This window comes from Salvelinus fontinalis, unplaced genomic scaffold (genome assembly GCF_029448725.1).
Source record: "Salvelinus fontinalis isolate EN_2023a unplaced genomic scaffold, ASM2944872v1 scaffold_0011, whole genome shotgun sequence".
NCBI classification, from domain to species: Eukaryota; Metazoa; Chordata; class Actinopteri; order Salmoniformes; family Salmonidae; genus Salvelinus; species Salvelinus fontinalis.
In genome coordinates, this window is record NW_026600220.1 from 268,179 (window position 1) to 289,959 (window position 21,781).

The 21,781-nt window shown below is 41.0% G+C and overlaps 1 protein-coding gene and 1 long non-coding RNA gene across 5 annotated transcripts in view; both read left to right on the plus strand.

Moving 5' to 3' along the window:
* The window catches only part of LOC129842092 (fibronectin-like), a 33,259-nt gene extending 31,870 nt beyond the window's left edge, over positions 1–1,389 (plus strand). For all 4 annotated transcript variants that reach the window (XM_055910486.1, XM_055910488.1, XM_055910485.1 and 1 more), the window contains one exon: positions 715–1,389. In XM_055910486.1, coding sequence (XP_055766461.1) covers positions 715–847 — 133 coding nt within the window. In that variant the 3' untranslated portion in view covers positions 848–1,389. The remainder of the gene's footprint in view (positions 1–714) is intronic.
* The window catches only part of LOC129842096 (uncharacterized), a 70,836-nt gene extending 51,105 nt beyond the window's left edge, over positions 1–19,731 (plus strand). The window contains exon 4 of the long non-coding RNA XR_008757458.1: positions 19,193–19,731. This is a non-coding gene — a long non-coding RNA (uncharacterized LOC129842096). The remainder of the gene's footprint in view (positions 1–19,192) is intronic.
* Positions 19,732–21,781: the final 2,050 nt, after the last annotated feature.

Genomic DNA, 21,781 nt, shown 5'->3' on the forward strand with positions numbered 1-21,781 from the left:
CAAGGAAAGAGACTACTGGTCTATAATAACACTGACCACCCCAAGGTAAGAGACTACTGGTCTATAATAACACTGACCACCCCAAGGAAAGAGACTACTGCTCTAATAACACTGATCACATGGAAGGAGTAGGACTGATTCTGTGTGTTGTTCATACTCTAGGTTCTGAGAGAGAGGTCAGTCTAACTCTGTGTTGTTCATACTCTAGGTTCTGAGAGAGTGGTCAGTCTAACTCTGTGTTGTTCATACTCTAGGTTCTGAGAGAGAGGTCAGTCTAACTCTGTGTTGTTCATACTGTAGGTTCTGAGAGAGAGGTCAGTCTAACTCTGTGTTGTTCATACTCTAGGTTCTGAGAGAGAGGTCAGTCTAACTCTGTGTTGTTCATACTCTAGGTTCTGAGAGAGAGGTCAGTCTAACTCTGTGTTGTTCATACTCTAGGTTCTGAGAGAGAGGTCAGTCTAACTCTGTGTTGTTCATACTCTAGGTTCTGAGAGAGAGGTCAGTCTAACTCTGTGTTGTTCATACTCTAGGTTCTGAGAGAGAGGTTAGTCTAACTCTGTGTTGTTCATACTATAGGTTCTGAGAGAGTGGTCAGTCTAACTCTGTGTTGTTCATACTCTAGGTTCTGGGAGAGAGGTCAGTCTAACTCTGTGTTGTTCATACTCTAGGTTCTGAGACAGAGGTCAGTCTAACTCTGTGTTGTTTTTACTGCAGGTTTTGGTGGAGTGGAGAGCCTGATGGTGGTGTCGGGGAGAACTGTGTGGAAATCTATTACATGTCATCAGGCCAAGGAGTATGGAGGGATTATGATTGTTCCTTTTCACAACAATGGATCTGTGAGAAATAGTCTTCTCATAGTTACTTTCTCTGCACTGCTGATTAATGAACTCTCTACTGTATGTTAATGATGGTCTGAAAGACTGATGGGATTTGATAGAATTGTACTCAACTACAGGTAGGAGACAAACATATTCACACACACGAAGACAGTGATCTGAACCAGAGCCTCCCGCAGGAGAAACCAACATCTTAATTAGACAAAGAGGAAATTCCCTTATGGGCCTAGAGCTGACACTGATTTTGAAGTTGCAGGCGGGGCTACCTCATCACATGACTATGAGCAACCAATTATGACGGACTCATGTCCGCTACACAAGCTTTCACACAATTTATTCATTTGTCAAACAATGATGTGTAGAATAGGGGTTTAATATCATTCAATAGCCGCTGTCAATCAATTACTGTTGTTTTACACTTCAAATACATTTAAATTGACTATATGTTTATCAGATATACAGCATGTTTGCTTCTTGTGCTTTTATTATTCTGAACATAAACAATGTGTACTTCCTGCTAATTCAATAAATCAGTCAACCGATATTAAAGATATTTCCTGTCTATAACATTATTGTTCTCTACTATGTTTTATCTAACATGGAATCGAAAAGGACAAGACACCTCTCTGCCACTTTAGGATAGAGAGTGAATGTTACTTTTTACATTTGAACTTATCTTGTTAACTTACTGTTTGCGGTGACAACACCAGAATGAAGGGTTGGATCATAAATAACCATCAGTTATCAAAACAGTATGGTTTTGTTACTAACTAACAAATGGGACCAATCATTGACTACAGTAGAACAGGTGGCAATGACCTCCAGTTATGAGAGACAGCTGTAGGCAGGGTTTTGTGTGTGATTGACAGAATGCATGAGATTCCTCTAAAAGCGTATAAATCAGAGGCTGCTGAGGGGAGGACAGTGTCATGACGTTGCCCTCTTTGGGTACAACAAGCTCCATCTCCCTCTCCCTGCCTCCTACACACAGGCTGCTGTGGTCAGAGAGGTTGTAAATTCCTGGAGGAGATAATCTCCTCACGGCCACAGTATAGAGACAGAGTGAATTTTCATAGAGAACAAAGGAATTTATTCCACCTCACAGAACTTGAGGTCCGAACAACATTCATGTTCCAGAGAAGGTATAAAAGATCGGTGACGAATCCAGCTACGAACTGGTCCGTTTGTTACAGCTTGGTGAAACTCATGGGAGATAATAGGACCACATTACCATAACGCTGTTTATATAATAGCCTCAGATATGAGGTTTACATCTAATTGTTGTATAAGATGAATGAGTGAGGATGATACTGTTTGTAAAATTGTGATGTGGTTTTGGACTGTTTAATGAAGGAAACTCCAATTCCCTTTTGAGTTGAACTAAATCAGAGTACCGCCCATGAGCCCAGTTAGGGTCGGGCATCCTGGGAAAGGCCCTTTTCTGCAACTCCCGAGTAAAACCCCAACTTTGACAATTTCTCAACAGACCATGTTTTCTCTTAATCACGAGAGGACAAAGGTTGCAGACCAGCTTACCTCGATAGAGGGCCAAGGTTTGAGACGATTGCTGAATCTTTTAACCATACCACGTGGTTAAACTCTTAGACTATCGATACCGACAGAATAAGAACATAAGAACAATATTAATTACTAGTCCGCAGCTAGGAATTCGGTATCATTGAACGCAAGGAACGAAGACCGCCGGAACATCTATAACGAAATGAATGAATGTCACTCTGAACTATCCATTCTAACCACGACAGAAAGAGAGAAAGAGAGAGAGGACGGAAACTCTCCAACAGAAACTAACTTTTCAGCAGAGATCCCGACGACACACTGAGCGTAAATATACATATTGATTGTAATTGTTCCCGAATGAGTGAGCGTTCATGTGCAAAGGATTAGCATTTCAATTGTTATAATTATCAACTGTGTGTTGTCTTATCTCAGTCGACCCCCACTTCCCTTTTGTCCACCAAGCCGCCATGCCGATTTATCCCACTAGGTAAACTCCGTTATCATTTCATTGTAACTATCAACTGTTTGTTTATGCATTTCTGTGAATTACTTAGTAAATAAATGATTTAAGATAATTGATGTATGGATGACTCATAGTGAAGACTGGGTTCGTGCTGATAACCAACAATTTACGACGTTTGGAATGAGACTAACGTGAGGTCAAATAAATAATTAATCAGATATAAAATATCTGAAAAGTTATTAGGAAAATTTTAACTTTGTTATCTGAATATTTTCCTTGGTGCCCCGACTTCCTAGTTAATTACAGTCACATGATTAATCAGTTTAATCCGTAATACTAATTACAGAGATTCTTTGATAAAAACTAAGTCTTCAATTTAATGATAGTAAAGACAAGACAACGGCTTGTAATAATGTCTGGAACAGAGCAAATAGAATGGGATCAAACACATAAAAACCATGCCTGTGATGTATTTGATACCATTCCACTAATTCTGCACCAGCCATTACAAGCCCGTCCTCCACACTTAAGGTTCCACCAATAAACATCCACTCCGTGTGACTATGCATGACTGTTCTAGAAGAGCTACGGCCTGTGCCAATTCAACACTACCCCCATACACTAGGGCTCTTTCTCAGTCGTCTAAAAACCACTCTTCTCGTCTGTCCTCTCCTTCACTGATCTGAAAGTAGTGACCAGGTGAAAGCTAAGCCAGCCTAATGATGAGCTTCCTTCCACCATATTGTTTTCACCTGTTAAGCTAATCAGTGCAGATGTAGGGGAGGAGACAAGGAGAGGGAGACTATAGTGAAAAAGCCTCTGGCCACATTCAGAAGCCAAGCTTGGTCAAAAGTTGCAGATATAAATGATATCAACAAAGCAGACATGATTCCTTATTCTACAGGTCAGAGAGGCGTGTTTTTATTACGTACTATATTTCAGTTCCTGAACACTGCATCCTGCTGAACGGGCCCCTTGGTCTGGTCACATGTCCATATTTTTCATTTCACCTTTATTAAACCAGGTAAGCTAGTTGAGAACAAGTAATCATTTACAACTGCGACCTGACCAAGAAAGCAAAGCAGTGCGACACAAACAACAGAGTTACACATAGAAGACATACCAAGTCCACCATATAATGGTCAGTTATTGTACTACTATAACTTAATGTATATTAGACAAATGCATATTTTAAAACGATATTAAATTAAGAAATTAAAATATAACAGATGGGTTTGTCGTTCAACAAGAAAATCAATGAGCAACCATGAGGCATAACTGACAGGGTTGGCTTAGATTGTTGACAGCATGTAAACTATATTTCATCTCCAATGTTTGAAAATGAATACATTTGAACAATGAGCCCTTGTCTCAAATACATCATTACATTTGTTGGTGAGACAGCTAGCAAATAATACCCATATTAACGTTAAATCAGTCAAGACACCTAAAACAAGAAACGGTATCAATAATGATGAAACGAGCTGAAACAATTCATCACATGAAAGTTTGTCAATCTTGCTAGCATTTTGGTCATCCAGATTCACAACCACTTATGTTCTCCAGCAAGAACAGAATAATGTAGCTCAAACAGAAGTGGAAACTAGCAAAGAGTCACTGACCAACAACCAACAAGAAAGAGGTGGGCTTTAGGAGGGGTTCTGAAAGATACTCATGGGGGATTCCACTGGGAGTTGACTAGCAACATCAACTGGTACCTAAAAGACACCCACCATGAGCACACAACTAAATTTGCCCAAGAACAGGCAAACAAAAGAAAATTTCACAGCAAACTGAAAGACAAGAAGAAAACAAAAAGTGAAGCAAAATGAAAACAGAGAAGATCAGATAAAGGAATGTTTTTCTATCAAATAGGGAGCACCAACTAAATGTGTTGACCCTCCACATCTCTCAACACAACTGGAGCACTGGGCCAGACACTCTTAAATATCACCTGGGCCAACACAGTCGACTAAAGAAATGAACCAGCCAGCACAGGTGTAACATATACTGACTAACAAGATGGATCAGCCAGCACAGGTGTAACATATACTGACTAACAAGATGGACCAGCCAGCACAGGTGTAACATATACTGACTAACAAGATGGACCAGCCAGCACAGGTGTAACATATACTGACTAACAAGATGGACCAGCCAGCACAGGTGTAACATATACTGACTAACAAGATGGACCAGCCAGCACAGGTGTAACATATACTGACTAACAAGATGGACCAGACAGCACAGGTGTAACATATACTGACTAACAAGATGGACCAGACAGCACAGGTGTAACATATACTGACTAACAAGATGGACCAGCCAGCACAGGTGTAATATATACTGACTAACAAGATGGACCAGCCAGCACAGGTGTAACATATACTGACTAACAAGATGGACCAGCCAGCACAGGTGTAACATATACTGACTAACGAGATGGACCAGCCAGCACAGGTGTAACATATACTGACTAACAAGATGGACCAGCCAGCACAGGTGTAACATATACTGACTAACAAGATGGACCAGCCAGCACAGGTGTAACATATACTGACTAACAAGATGGACCAGCCAGCACAGGTGTAACACATACTGACTAACGAGGTGACACCAAACGGTGCGCCCCACGTGCTAAACGTGCTAACGTAAAACCTCAATAGAAAATTAAAAACCACAACCCGTAACACTTTCCCCTGAAGACAGGTTTGCTCTCAACCAACAGAAAGTAACTTCCATCTCACAATATGATCAACTTAAAATGTGTCGCCCCCTTCAATATAAACATGGTGTCTACTGGCTGTCAACACATAACGACAAAACAGACACTTTATATCTTATAATGTACACACTGGCTAAACACAAAATGTTTTGACTGCCCACCTTTGAAAGACAATCAGCAAACAAGTTGTCCTTACCTCAGACATGTCTGATTTCAAGGGGAATCCTGCAATATGAGACTCCAGTGAAGGATTCGGTGGTTTGTGGAACTCGTCTTTGCAGGAGTTAGAGGGACCTGCCAATATCCCTTCAGCAGATCAAACTTGCTAACGTATTTATCAGCACCAACACGGTCCACACAATCGTCAACCCTGGGCAAAGGGTACGAGTCAGACATAGTAAATGCATTGAGTTTACGAAAATCGTAACAAAACCTCAGAGACCCATCTGACAGGGTGAATTCCACGGACTGTTGCCATGTTGTGCAATGACGTGCTCAAGCCTGACCTCTACCTCACTGCGGAGCTTCTCTCTCTTTTCAGGGTTCACTGTTGTTTGATTGGGGCAGAGTCCACAACGTCAATGTCATGCTCCAGTACATTTGTCTGAGTTGGCACATCTGAGAATAAACCCTGATATTCTAGAATCAGTGGAACAATGTCACCTTTTTCCTCCAGAGACAAGTGTGCCAAAAAGTCATCAATGTTTTCTAGAATCTCTGAGTTACTCAACCGTCCAATAGGAGCAGTGTGTATTGGGCTTTCTTCATGCTCTTCAGGAAGACTATAGTCTGACTTCTGTCCCATTGTCACGCCCTGGCCTTAGTTATCTTTGTTTTCTTTATTATTTTAGTTAGGTCAGGGTGTGACATGGGGGATGTATGTGTTTTTGTCTAGTCTATGGTGTTTGTATTGTAATGGCCCCGTGTGGCTCAGTTGGTAGAGCATGGCGCTTGCAACGCCAGGGTTGTGGGTTCGATTCCCACGGAGGGGCCAGTACAAAAAAAGTATGAATGTATGTACTTGTAAGTCGCTCTGGATAAGAGCGTCTGCTAAATGACTTAAATGTAAATGTATTGTATAGGGGGTTTTGTAGAGTTTATGGGGTTGTGTTTAGGTAAGTCTATGGTTGCCTAGTTTGGTTCTCAATTAGAGACAGCTGTCTATTGTTGTCTCTGATTGGGAGTCATATTTAGGCAGCCATAGGCATTAGGCAGGTTGTGGGTAATTGTCTATGTTGCATGTGTGCACGTAGTTTGTATAGCGTCACGGTTGTTGTTTTTGTATTAGTTTGTCAGTGTTCTTCAGTTTTCGTCTTCGTTATATTAAAAGAAGATGTATTCATATCACGCTGCGCCTTGGTCCACTCATTCACCTAAAGACGAGTGTGACACCCATGGAAGCACACACATTGTTTTAGTGAAGTTGTCAGCTAACCCATCTGTATAAAAACATTCCTTAAAATATATTTGAGAGTACCAATGTTACTGTCCCCACAACAACAGAGTAATATCTAAATACAAGTAATTTGGTCTTTGAAACATTTAGCTGAAATATTGTTGAATTCCATTCCTATGGAGGACTGCTCCTACTGAGGAGTGCCAATATGGCGGCCGGTGGCTTCAAAGCCTCTCATTGGCCAATACATAGCATCAACAATCCAGGGTTTATATACATCATTGGTTTCTATTTGTTCAATCTGACCTTTTTTTCAAACTGTGTTTTGTCAACTTCTAACTGACACCATTTAGAAGTGAAACACTGGTGTTACTATACTATTAGTACATTACAACACTTAGTAGTACAGCATACATACATATTTAATCACATGATATATATCTTAGTACTACAGTGTACATACATCTTTAATCACAATATATATATCTAAGTACTACAGTATACATACATCTTTAATCACAATATATATATCTAAGTACTACAGTATACATACATCTTTAATCACAATATATATATCTAAGTACTACACTATACATACATCTTTAATCACATTATATATATCCTAGTACTACAGTATACATCTTTATTCACATTATATATATCTTAGTACTACAGTATACATATTTAATCACATTATATATATATCTTAGTACTACAGTGTACATATTTAATCACATTATATATATCTTAGTACTACAGTATACATACATCTTTAATCACAATATATATATCTAAGTACTACAGTATACATACATCTTTAATCACATTATATATATCCTAGTACTACAGTATACATCTTTATTCACATTATATATATCTTAGTACTACAGTATACATATTTAATCACATTATATATATCTTAGTACTACAGTATACATATTTAATCACATTATATATATCTTAGTACTACAGTATACATATTTAATCACATTATATATATCTTAGTACTACAGTGTACATATTTAATCACATTATATATATCTTAGTCCTACAGTATACATACATCTTTAATTACATTATATATATCTTAGTACTACAGTGTACATATTTAATCACATGATATATATCTTAGTACTACAGTATACATCTATCTTTAATCACATGATATATATCTTAGTACTACAGTATACATCTATCTTTAATCACATGATATATATCTTAGTACTACAGTATACATACATCTTTAATCACATTATATATATCTTAGTACTACAGTATACATCTATCTTTAATCACATGATATATATCTTAGTACTACAGTATACATACATCTTTAATCACATTATATATATCTTAGTACTACAGTATACATCTATCTTTAACTGTCTGATTCTCTCTGTAGAATGGTAACAACTGACCCTGGGGACTAGGTTAACTGTCTGATTCTCTCTGTAGAATGGTAACAACTGACCCTGGGGACTAGGTTAACTGTCTGATTCTCTCTGTAGAATGGTAACAACTGACCCTGGGGACTAGGTTAACTGTCTGATTCTCTATGTAGAATGGTAACAACTGACCCTGGGGACTAGGTTAACTGTCTGATTCTCTATGTAGAATGGTACCAACTGAGTCTGGGGACTAGGTTAACTGTCTGATTCTCTATGTAGAATGGTAACAACTGACCCTGGGGACTAGGTTAACTGTCTGATTCTCTATGTAGAATGGTAACAACTGACCCTGGGGACTAGGTTAACTGTCTGATTCTCTATGTAGAATGGTACCAACTGAGCCTGGGGACTAGGTTAACTGTCTTATTCTCTATGTAGAATGGTAACAACTGAGCCTGGGGACTAGGTTAACTGTCTGATTCTCTATGTAGAATGGTAACAACTGAGTCTGGGGACTAGGTTAACTGTCTGATTCTCTATGTAGAATGGTACCAACTGAGCCTGGGGACTAGGTTAACTGTCTGATTCTCTATGTAGAATGGTAACAACTGACCCTGGGGACTAGATTAACTGTCTGATTCTCAATGTAGAATGGTAACAACTGTATCTGGGGACTAGGTTAACTGTCTGATTCTCTCTGTACAATGGTAACCTAGTCCCCAGGCTCAGTTGTTAACAGTCTGATTCTTTATGTAGAATGGTAACAACTGAGCCTGGGTACTAGGTTAACTGTCTGATTCTCTATGTAGAATGGTACCAACTGAGCCTGGGGACTAGGTTAACTGTCTGATTCTCTATGTAGAATGGTACCAACTGAGTCTGGGGACTAGGTTAACTGTCTGATTCTCTATGTAGAATGGTAACAACTGACCCTGGGGACTAGGTTAACTGTCTGATTCTCTATGTAGAATTTTAACAACTGAGTCTGGGGACTAGATTAACTGTCTGATTCTCTCTGTAGAATGGTAACAACTGACCCTGGGGACTAGGTTAACTGTCTGATTCTCTATGTAGAATGGTAACAACTGACCCTGGGGACTAGGTTAACTGTCTGATTCTCTCTGTAGAATGGTAACAACTGACCCTGGGGACTAGGTTAACTGTCTGATTATCTATGTAGAATGGTAACAACTGACCCTGGGGACTAGGTTAACTGTCTGAGTCTCTATGTAGAATGGTATCAACTGACCCTGGGGACTAGGTTAACTGTCTGATTCTCTATGTAGAATGGTAACAACTGTATCTGGGGACTAGGTTAACTGTCTGATTCTCTATGTAGAATGGTAACAACTGTATCTGGGGACTAGGTTAACTGTCTGATTCTCTCTGTACAATGGTAACATCTGACCCTGGGGACTAGGTTAACTGTCTGATTCTCTATGTAGAATGGTACCAACTGAGTCTGGGGACTAGGTTAACTGTCTGATTCTCTCTGTACAATGGTAACCTAGTCCCCAGGCTCAGTTGTTAACAGTCTGATTCTTTATGTAGAATGGTAACAACTGACCCTGGGGACTAGGTTAACTGTCTGATTATCTATGTAGAATGGTAACAACTGACCCTGGGGACTAGGTTAACTGTCTGAGTCTCTATGTAGAATGGTATCAACTGAGCCTGGGGACTAGGTTAACTGTCTGATTCTCTATGTAGAATGGTAACAACTGACCCTGGGGACTAGGTTAACTGTCTGATTCTCTATGTAGAATGGTAACAACTGAGTCTGGGGACTAGGTTAACTGTCTGATTCTCTATGTAGAATGGTAACAACTGAGTCTGGGGACTAGGTTAACTGTCTGATTCTCTCTGTAGAATGGTAACAACTGACCCTGGGGACTAGGTTAACTGTCTGATTCTCTATGTAGAATGGTAACAACTGAGCCTGGGGACTAGGTTAACTGTCTGATTCTCTATGTAGAATGGTAACAACTGACCCTGGGGACTAGGTTAACTGTCTGATTCTCTATGTAGAATGGTAACAACTGGGCCTGGGGACTAGGTTAACTGTCTGATTCTCTATGTAGAATGGTAACAACTGAGCCTGGGGACTAGGTTAACTGTCTGATTCTCTATGTAGAATGGTAACAACTGAGCCTGGGGACTAGGTTAACTGTCTGATTCTCTTTGTAGAATGGTAACAACTGACCCTGGGGACTAGGTTAACTGTCTGATTATCTATGTAGAATGGTAACAACTGACCCTGGGGACTAGGTTAACTGTCTGAGTCTCTATGTAGAATGGTATCAACTGACCCTGGGGACTAGGTTAACTGTCTGATTCTCTTTGTAGAATGGTAACAACTGAGCCTGGGGACTAGGTTAACTGTCTGATTCTCTATGTAGAATGGTAACAACTGACCCTGGGGACTAGGTTAACTGTCTGATTCTCTCTGTAGAATGGTAACAACTGACCCTGGGGACTAGGTTAACTGTCTGATTATCTATGTAGAATGGTAACAACTGACCCTGGGGACTAGGTTAACTGTCTGAGTCTCTATGTAGAATGGTATCAACTGACCCTGGGGACTAGGTTAACTGTCTGATTCTCTATGTAGAATGGTAACAACTGAGTCTGGGGACTATGTTAACTGTCTGATTCTCTATGTAGAATGGTAACAACTGACCCTGGGGACTAGGTTAACTGTCTGATTCTCTATGTAGAATGGTAACAACTGGGCCTGGGGACTAGGTTAACTGTCTGATTCTCTCTGTAGAATGGTAACAACTGAGCCTGGGGACTAGGTTAACTGTCTGATTCTCTCTGTAGAATGGTAACAACTGAGCCTGGGGACTAGGTTAACTGTCTGATTCTCTATGTAGAATGGTAACAACTGAGCCTGGGGACTAGGTTAACTGTCTGATTCTCTATGTAGAATGGTAACAACTGAGTCTGGGGACTAGGTTAACTGTCTGATTCTCTGTGTAGAATGTTCACAACTGAGACTGGGGACTAGGTGAACTGTCTGATTCTCTATGTAGAATGGTAACAACTGTATCTGGGGACTAGGTTAACTGTCTGATTCTCTATGTAGAATGGTAACCTAGTCCCCAGGCTCAGTTGTTAACTGTCTGATTCTCTCTGTAGAATGGTAACAACTGACCCTGGGGACTAGGTTAACTGTCTGATTCTCTATGTAGAATGGTAACAACTGACCCTGGGGACTAGGTTAACTGTCTGAGTCTCTATGTAGAATGGTATCAACTGACCCTGGGGACTAGGTTAACTGTCTGATTCTCTATGTAGAATGGTAACAACTGTATCTGGGGACTAGGTTAACTGTCTGATTCTCTATGTAGAATGGTAACAACTGTATCTGGGGACTAGGTTAACTGTCTGAGTCTCTATGTAGAATGGTATCAACTGACCCTGGGGACTAGGTTAACTGTCTGATTCTCTATGTAGAATGGTACCAACTGAGTCTGGGGACTAGGTTAACTGTCTGATTCTCTATGTAGAATGGTAACAACTGAGCCTGGGGACTAGGTTAACTGTCTGATTCTCTATGTAGAATGGTAACAACTGAGTCTGGGGACTATGTTAACTGTCTGATTCTCTATGTAGAATGGTAACAACTGACCCTGGGGACTAGGTTAACTGTCTGATTCTCTATGTAGAATGGTAACAACTGGGCCTGGGGACTAGGTTAACTGTCTGATTCTCTCTGTAGAATGGTAACAACTGAGCCTGGGGACTAGGTTAACTGTCTGATTCTCTCTGTAGAATGGTAACAACTGAGCCTGGGGACTAGGTTAACTGTCTGATTCTCTATGTAGAATGGTAACAACTGAGCCTGGGGACTAGGTTAACTGTCTGATTCTCTATGTAGAATGGTAACAACTGAGTCTGGGGACTAGGTTAACTGTCTGATTCTCTGTGTAGAATGTTCACAACTGAGACTGGGGACTAGGTGAACTGTCTGATTCTCTATGTAGAATGGTAACAACTGTATCTGGGGACTAGGTTAACTGTCTGATTCTCTATGTAGAATGGTAACCTAGTCCCCAGGCTCAGTTGTTAACTGTCTGATTCTCTCTGTAGAATGGTAACAACTGACCCTGGGGACTAGGTTAACTGTCTGATTCTCTATGTAGAATGGTAACAACTGACCCTGGGGACTAGGTTAACTGTCTGAGTCTCTATGTAGAATGGTATCAACTGACCCTGGGGACTAGGTTAACTGTCTGATTCTCTATGTAGAATGGTAACAACTGTATCTGGGGACTAGGTTAACTGTCTGATTCTCTATGTAGAATGGTAACAACTGTATCTGGGGACTAGGTTAACTGTCTGAGTCTCTATGTAGAATGGTATCAACTGACCCTGGGGACTAGGTTAACTGTCTGATTCTCTATGTAGAATGGTACCAACTGAGTCTGGGGACTAGGTTAACTGTCTGATTCTCTATGTAGAATGGTAACAACTGACCCTGGGGACTAGGTTAACTGTCTGATTCTCTATGTAGAATTTTAACAACTGAGTCTGGGGACTAGATTAACTGTCTGATTCTCTCTGTAGAATGGTAACAACTGACCCTGGGGACTAGGTTAACTGTCTGATTCTCTATGTAGAATGGTAACAACTGACCCTGGGGACTAGGTTAACTGTCTGATTCTCTCTGTAGAATGGTAACAACTGACCCTGGGGACTAGGTTAACTGTCTGATTATCTATGTAGAATGGTAACAACTGACCCTGGGGACTAGGTTAACTGTCTGAGTCTCTATGTAGAATGGTATCAACTGACCCTGGGGACTAGGTTAACTGTCTGATTCTCTATGTAGAATGGTAACAACTGTATCTGGGGACTAGGTTAACTGTCTGATTCTCTATGTAGAATGGTAACAACTGTATCTGGGGACTAGGTTAACTGTCTGATTCTCTCTGTACAATGGTAACAACTGACCCTGGGGACTAGGTTAACTGTCTGATTCTCTATGTAGAATGGTACCAACTGAGTCTGGGGACTAGGTTAACTGTCTGATTCTCTCTGTACAATGGTAACCTAGTCCCCAGGATCAGTTGTTAACAGTCTGATTCTTTATGTAGAATGGTAACAACTGACCCTGGGGACTAGGTTAACTGTCTGATTATCTATGTAGAATGGTAACAACTGACCCTGGGGACTAGGTTAACTGTCTGAGTCTCTATGTAGAATGGTATCAACTGAGCCTGGGGACTAGGTTAACTGTCTGATTCTCTATGTAGAATGGTAACAACTGACCCTGGGGACTAGGTTAACTGTCTGATTCTCTATGTAGAATGGTAACAACTGAGTCTGGGGACTAGGTTAACTGTCTGATTCTCTATGTAGAATGGTAACAACTGAGTCTGGGGACTAGGTTAACTGTCTGATTCTCTCTGTAGAATGGTAACAACTGACCCTGGGGACTAGGTTAACTGTCTGATTCTCTATGTAGAATGGTAACAACTGAGTCTGGGGACTAGGTTAACTGTCTGATTCTCTATGTAGAATGGTAACAACTGACCCTGGGGACTAGGTTAACTGTCTGATTCTCTATGTAGAATGGTAACAACTGGGCCTGGGGACTAGGTTAACTGTCTGATTCTCTATGTAGAATGGTAACAACTGAGCCTGGGGACTAGGTTAACTGTCTGATTCTCTATGTAGAATGGTAACAACTGAGCCTGGGGACTAGGTTAACTGTCTGATTCTCTTTGTAGAATGGTAACAACTGAGCCTGGGGACTCGATTAACTGTCTGATTCTCTATGTAGAATGGTAACAACTGACCCTGGGGACTAGGTTAATTGTCTGATTCTCTCTGTAGAATGGTAACAACTGACCCTGGGGACTAGGTTAACTGTCTGATTATCTATGTAGAATGGTAACAACTGACCCTGGGGACTAGGTTAACTGTCTGAGTCTCTATGTAGAATGGTATCAACTGACCCTGGGGACTAGGTTAACTGTCTGATTCTCTGTGTAGAATGTTCACAACTGACCCTGGGGACTAGGTTAACTGTCTGATTCTCTTTGTAGAATGGTAACAACTGAGCCTGGGGACTAGGTTAACTGTCTGATTCTCTATGTAGAATGTTAACAACTGACCCTGGGGACTAGGTTAACTGTCTGATTCTCTATGTAGAATGGTAACAACTGAGCCTGGGGACTAGGTTAACTGTCTGATTCTCTATGTAGAATGGTAACAACTGACCCTGGGGACTAGGTTAACTGTCTGATTCTCTATGTAGAATGGTAACAACTGAGTCTGGGGACTAGGTTAACTGTCTGATTCTCTCTGTAGAATGGTAACAACTGAGCCTGGGGACTAGGTTAACTGTCTGATTCTCTATGTAGAATGGTAACAACTGAGTCTGGGGACTATGTTAACTGTCTGATTCTCTATGTAGAATGGTAACAACTGAGCCTGGGGACTAGGTTAACTGTCTGATTCTCTATGTAGAATGGTAACAACTGACCCTGGGGACTAGGTTAACTGTCTGATTCTCTATGTAGAATGGTAACAACTGAGTCTGGGGACTAGGTTAACTGTCTGATTATCTCTGTAGAATGGTAACAACTGAGCCTGGGGACTAGGTTAACTGTCTGATTCTCTATGTAGAATGGTAACAACTGAGTCTGGGGACTAGGTTAACTGTCTGATTCTCTCTGTAGAATGGTAACAACTGAGCCTGGGGACTAGGTTAACTGTCTGATTCTCTATGTAGAATGGTAACAACTGAGTCTGGGGACTATGTTAACTGTCTCATTCTCTCTGTAGAATGGTAACAACTGAGCCTGGGGACTAGGTTAACTGTCTGATTCTCTATGTAGAATGGTAACAACTGAGTCTGGGGACTATGTTAACTGTCTCATTCTCTATGTAGAATGGTAACAACTGAGCCTGGGGACTAGGTTAACTGTCTGATTCTCTATGTAGAATGGTAACAACTGACCCTGGGGACTAAGTTAACTGTCTGATTCTGTCTGTAGAATGGTAACAACTGACCCTGGGGACTAGGTTAACTGTCTGATTCTCTATGTAGAATGGTAACAACTGAGCCTGGGGATTAGGTTAACTGTCTGATTCTCTATGTAGAATGTTAACAACTGAGCCTGGGGACTAGGTTAACTGTCTGATTCTCTATGTAGAATGGTAACAACTGAGCCTGGGGACTAGGTTAACTGTCTGATTCTCTATGTAGAATGGTAAGAACTGAGCCTGGGGACTAGGTTAACTGTCTGAATCTCTATGTAGAATGGTAACAACTGACCCTGGGGACTAGGTTAACTGTCTGATTCTCTCTGTAGAATGGTAACAACTGGGCCTGGGGACTAGGTTAACTGTCTGATTATCTATGTAGAATGGTAACAACTGACCCTGGGGACTAGGTTAACTGTCTGAGTCTCTATGTAGAATGGTATCAACTGACCCTGGGGACTAGGTTAACTGTCTGATTCTCTGTGTAGAATGTTCACAACTGAGACTGGGGACTAGGTGAACTGTCTGATTCTCTATGTAGAATGGTAACAACTGTATCTGGGGACTAGGTTAACTGTCTGATTCTCTATGTAGAATAGTAACCTAGTCCCCAGGCTCAGTTGTTAACTGTCTGATTCTCTCTGTAGAATGGTAACAACTGACCCTGGGGACTAGGTTAACTGTCTGATTCTCTATGTAGAATGGTAACAACTGAGTCTGGGGACTAGGTTAACTGTCTGAGTCTCTATGTAGAATGGTATCAACTGACCCTGGGGACTAGGTTAACTGTCTGATTCTCTATGTAGAATGGTAACAACTGTATCTGGGGACTAGGTTAACTGTCTGAGTCTCTATGTAGAATGGTATCAACTGACCCTGGGGACTAGGTTAACTGTCTGATTCTCTATGTAGAATGGTACCAACTGAGTCTGGGGACTAGGTTAACTGTCTGATTCTCTATGTAGAATGGTAACAACTGACCCTGGGGACTAGGTTAACTGTCTGATTCTCTATGTAGAATTTTAACAACTGAGTCTGGGGACTAGATTAACTGTCTGATTCTCTCTGTAGAATGGTAACAACTGACCCTGGGGACTAGGTTAACTGTCTGATTCTCTCTGTACAATGGTAACCTAGTCCCCAGGATCAGTTGTTAACAGTCTGATTCTTTATGTAGAATGGTAACAACTGACCCTGGGGACTAGGTTAACTGTCTGATTATCTATGTAGAATGGTAACAACTGACCCTGGGGACTAGGTTAACTGTCTGAGTCTCTATGTAGAATGGTATCAACTGAGCCTGGGGACTAGGTTAACTGTCTGATTCTCTATGTAGAATGGTAACAACTGACCCTGGGGACTAGGTTAACTGTCTGATTCTCTATGTAGAATGGTAACAACTGAGTCTGGGGACTAGGTTAACTGTCTGATTCTCTATGTAGAATGGTAACAACTGAGTCTGGGGACTAGGTTAACTGTCTGATTCTCTCTGTAGAATGGTAACAACTGACCCTGGGGACTAGGTTAACTGTCTGATTCTCTATGTAGAATGGTAACAACTGAGTCTGGGGACTAGGTTAACTGTCTGATTCTCTATGTAGAATGGTAACAACTGACCCTGGGGACTAGGTTAACTGTCTGATTCTCTATGTAGAATGGTAACAACTGGGCCTGGGGACTAGGTTAACTGTCTGATTCTCTATGTAGAATGGTAACAACTGAGCCTGGGGACTAGGTTAACTGTCTGATTCTCTATGTAGAATGGTAACAACTGAGCCTGGGGACTAGGTTAACTGTCTGATTCTCTTTGTAGAATGGTAACAACTGAGCCTGGGGACTCGATTAACTGTCTGATTCTCTATGTAGAATGGTAACAACTGACCCTGGGGACTAGGTTAATTGTCTGATTCTCTCTGTAGAATGGTAACAACTGACCCTGGGGACTAGGTTAACTGTCTGATTATCTATGTAGAATGGTAACAACTGACCCTGGGGACTAGGTTAACTGTCTGAGTCTCTATGTAGAATGGTATCAACTGACCCTGGGGACTAGGTTAACTGTCTGATTCTCTGTGTAGAATGTTCACAACTGACCCTGGGGACTAGGTTAACTGTCTGATTCTCTTTGTAGAATGGTAACAACTGAGCCTGGGGACTAGGTTAACTGTCTGATTCTCTATGTAGAATGTTAACAACTGACCCTGGGGACTAGGTTAACTGTCTGATTCTCTATGTAGAATGGTAACAACTGAGCCTGGGGACTAGGTTAACTGTCTGATTCTCTATGTAGAATGGTAACAACTGACCCTGGGGACTAGGTTAACTGTCTGATTCTCTATGTAGAATGGTAACAACTGAGTCTGGGGACTAGGTTAACTGTCTGATTCTCTCTGTAGAATGGTAACAACTGAGCCTGGGGACTAGGTTAACTGTCTGATTCTCTATGTAGAATGGTAACAACTGAGTCTGGGGACTATGTTAACTGTCTGATTCTCTATGTAGAATGGTAACAACTGAGCCTGGGGACTAGGTTAACTGTCTGATTCTCTATGTAGAATGGTAACAACTGACCCTGGGGACTAGGTTAACTGTCTGATTCTCTATGTAGAATGGTAACAACTGAGTCTGGGGACTAGGTTAACTGTCTGATTCTCTCTGTAGAATGGTAACAACTGAGCCTGGGGACTAGGTTAACTGTCTGATTCTCTATGTAGAATGGTAACAACTGAGTCTGGGGACTAGGTTAACTGTCTGATTCTCTCTGTAGAATGGTAACAACTGAGCCTGGGGACTAGGTTAACTGTCTGATTCTCTATGTAGAATGGTAACAACTGAGTCTGGGGACTATGTTAACTGTCTCATTCTCTATGTAGAATGGTAACAACTGAGCCTGGGGACTAGGTTAACTGTCTGATTCTCTATGTAGAATGGTAACAACTGACCCTGGGGACTAAGTTAACTGTCTGATTCTGTCTGTAGAATGGTAACAACTGACCCTGGGGACTAGGTTAACTGTCTGATTCTCTATGTAGAATGGTAACAACTGAGCCTGGGGATTAGGTTAACTGTCTGATTCTCTATGTAGAATGTTAACAACTGAGCCTGGGGACTAGGTTAACTGTCTGATTCTCTATGTAGAATGGTAACAACTGAGTCTGGGGACTAGGTTAACTGTCTGATTCTCTATGTAGAATGGTAACAACTGAGCCTGGGGACTAGGTTAACTGTCTGATTCTCTATGTAGAATGGTAAGAACTGAGCCTGGGGACTAGGTTAACTGTCTGAATCTCTATGTAGAATGGTAACAACTGACCCTGGGGACTAGGTTAACTGTCTGATTCTCTCTGTAGAATGGTAACAACTGGGCCTGGGGACTAGGTTAACTGTCTGATTCTCTCTGTAGAATGGTAACAACTGAGCCTCGGGACTAGGTTAACTGTCTGATTCTCTATGTAGAATGGTAACAACTGAGCCTGGGGACTAGGTTAACTGTCTGATTCTCTATGTAGAATGGTAACAACTGAGCCTCGGGACTAGGTTAACTGTCTGATTCTCTATGTAGAATGGTAACAACTGAGCCTGGGGACTAAGTTAACTGACTGATTCTCTATGTAGAATGGTAACAACTGAGCCTGGGGACTAGGTTAACTGTCTGATTCTCTATGTAGAATGGTAACAACTGAGCCTGGGGACTAGGTTAACTGTCTGATTCTCTATGTAGAATGGTAACAACTGAGCCTCGGGACTAGGTTAACTGTCTGATTCTCTATGTAGAATGGTAACAACTGAGCCTCGGGACTAGGTTAACTGTCTGATTCTCTGTTGTATTGGATGATTTTCTACTCTGATTCTCTGTATTGTTTCTAGCTATTGGATGGAAGGGGAACCAAATAACTTGAATGACAAGGTGGCTTGTGTTGAGATCTCACAGACGGCATCAGACCCATTGAAGAGTTGGAAGGATGGATCTTGTGCTACTCGAAAATATTGTGTGTGTGAAAAACCGTTCACACCGTAGTCTACTTATAATAGCTAATGTAATTCCCTATCTTATGGAGTTGAACTGCTTTTCACTGTGTTAGGCTGAACCTGTTTTTGTTTCTATGTGTAACTACACTGAAAGATGTATTCATGTCTTTAAAGAGACCATGTCTCTGGAGTCTACCGTTCATCAGGCCCAGCGGAGTGGAACTGTGGTCTAGAAGGCTCTAACTGGTTTACATATTACCTTTGATCATATTGACAAAATGTACCTTTGTGGTATGCATATATCCATTATTTTATTTAAGTTTTTACAGTTATCAATCCTTTTAAAATGCTGCAGTGTTCTATGTTTGCTTCCTTTCTGTTCCATATGTACCATGTGTTCATTCTACTGATTAAATACATCTATATACTGTGATCCAGGTATGTAATTTACTTGTCAGGTATACTGTATTACTAAGTGTTGTACTGTACTAATGGTAACTCCAGTGTTTTCATACTAAATGGTGTCAGTTGTTAGTTGACGTAGCACAGTAAACATACTACAGTTAATAGATAGAAAATAGTCCTTATCAGGAAAGTTATAGCAGTATAAGAATTGACCACTAGATGGGTTGTGTCATGCATGGACATGTGACCAGAGCCTGCATTCACAAAGCATCCCAGAGTAAGTTGTCACGGCAGTCGTCGGTGGAGGAAGAAGTGGACCAAGGTGCAGCGTGGTGAGCGTACATTTCAATTTTATTTGAAATGAATGTCGCCAACAAAACAAGGAAACGACCGTGAAGCTTAACTTGGGCAATAGTGCCACTAACAAAGATAACTACCCACACAGAAGGAGGGAAAAAGGGCTACCTAAGTATGATTCCCAATCAGAGACAATGATAGACAGCTGTCCCTGATTGAGAACCATACCCGGCCAAAACATAGAAAACAAAACATAGAATGCCCACCCCACATCACACCCTGACCTAACCAAATGGAGAAATAAAACGGCTCTAAGGTCAGGGCGTGACATAAGTGCTGATCAAGAAACTGTTTTTTATTTGACCTCTCTCTCGTAATGTTAGTATATTTTTTTTTCTTAGCTTACCCAGTACAAAGAAACCAATGGGATAGTCCCAAAAGTGCAAACTCTGCCCTACCAGCAACACAATACTCCTGTTGCATAAAATATTCACATTTAAAACATCTGTCCAGTATTCTGAAGCTACACATACTACCCGTTTCCAACCACTTACACATTTTCAGGATAAACACAAATTAACCATGTTACCTTGTATCTGAACCCACCATTAAGTGGTACGTTAGTCCATTATTGTTTTGCCAAATAAGGTAACTGATATCCTGATGTTGACACATAATGTAGGGTGTTTAAACTTTAAAACACACGTTACTCCAATCTTACATTTCACTCGGTACATTTTGCTATGTTTGTATTATTTACAAACCAATATATCACAGTTGGATGCATCTGTTTTCGCTTCACAAAGACTTATTTTCTCCATTTCACCAGATATGATCATTTTCTGCATTCTCTAGTTGAGCCGTGATTGGCTCAGTGTTCTGTCACACATGGGACACTATGTCACCACAAAATCTACAGGGTGCGTTCGAAAATTCAAGCCCCTTTCATGCTGCCTTAGATTTACATTAGAAGTGCCCATCCAAGAAGGCTCAAGGTCATTGGCCACAGATAAAAGGACATCAAATCACGTTACATCTACCGTAGCTTTGATTGGACTGATCATGTCAACATCATACTTTCAAAATCTTAGCTAGCAAGCTAGACAAGCAGTCATCATCATGACAATCTACTGGCAAATCCTTTTCAATCCTTGTCATATGAACAGAAATTATAGATAAAACGTATCACTGCTCATCAGCCATTGGACATAAACATTACACAACAAGTTGGAAATCACAAATTCAACAATGAGTGGTTCAGAAGGAGTCAGTGGCTAACAGCAAGTGTTGCATAGCAATCACTAGCCTGCTATTCAGTGGAGAGGGTGTGTGTGGTCCAAGTCTGGGTTTAAGGGTCTCTTTTCCAACCTTAAAAGGATAAACACACATGCAACAACATGGACCAGAAAAGGTTGAAAACATTGGCGATGCTGTCAATCCAGCATGATTTCTGCCAAGTTCAAAACAACTGGACACTCGGAACTGGGAAAACTCAGACTTGAGTGAGTTCAAGACAACTGGGACATTGGAAAAAAACGAGCTCCGACTGGGAAAATACATTTTGAACGGTCATCTAACTCGTAATTCCAAGTCGGGAACTCGGGCCTCTTTCTAGATCTCCGACCTGAAGATCACTGACATCATGTTTCAACCTTGTTTTTTTCAGAGTTCCCAGTTGTCTTGAAAGCACCGTAAATCCAAGATAAATCCAAGACTTTCCCACAAGAAGGACCCCTGCGCCACCTTACTGTTCAACATAAATGATGTTATATGCCAGGGAGATAT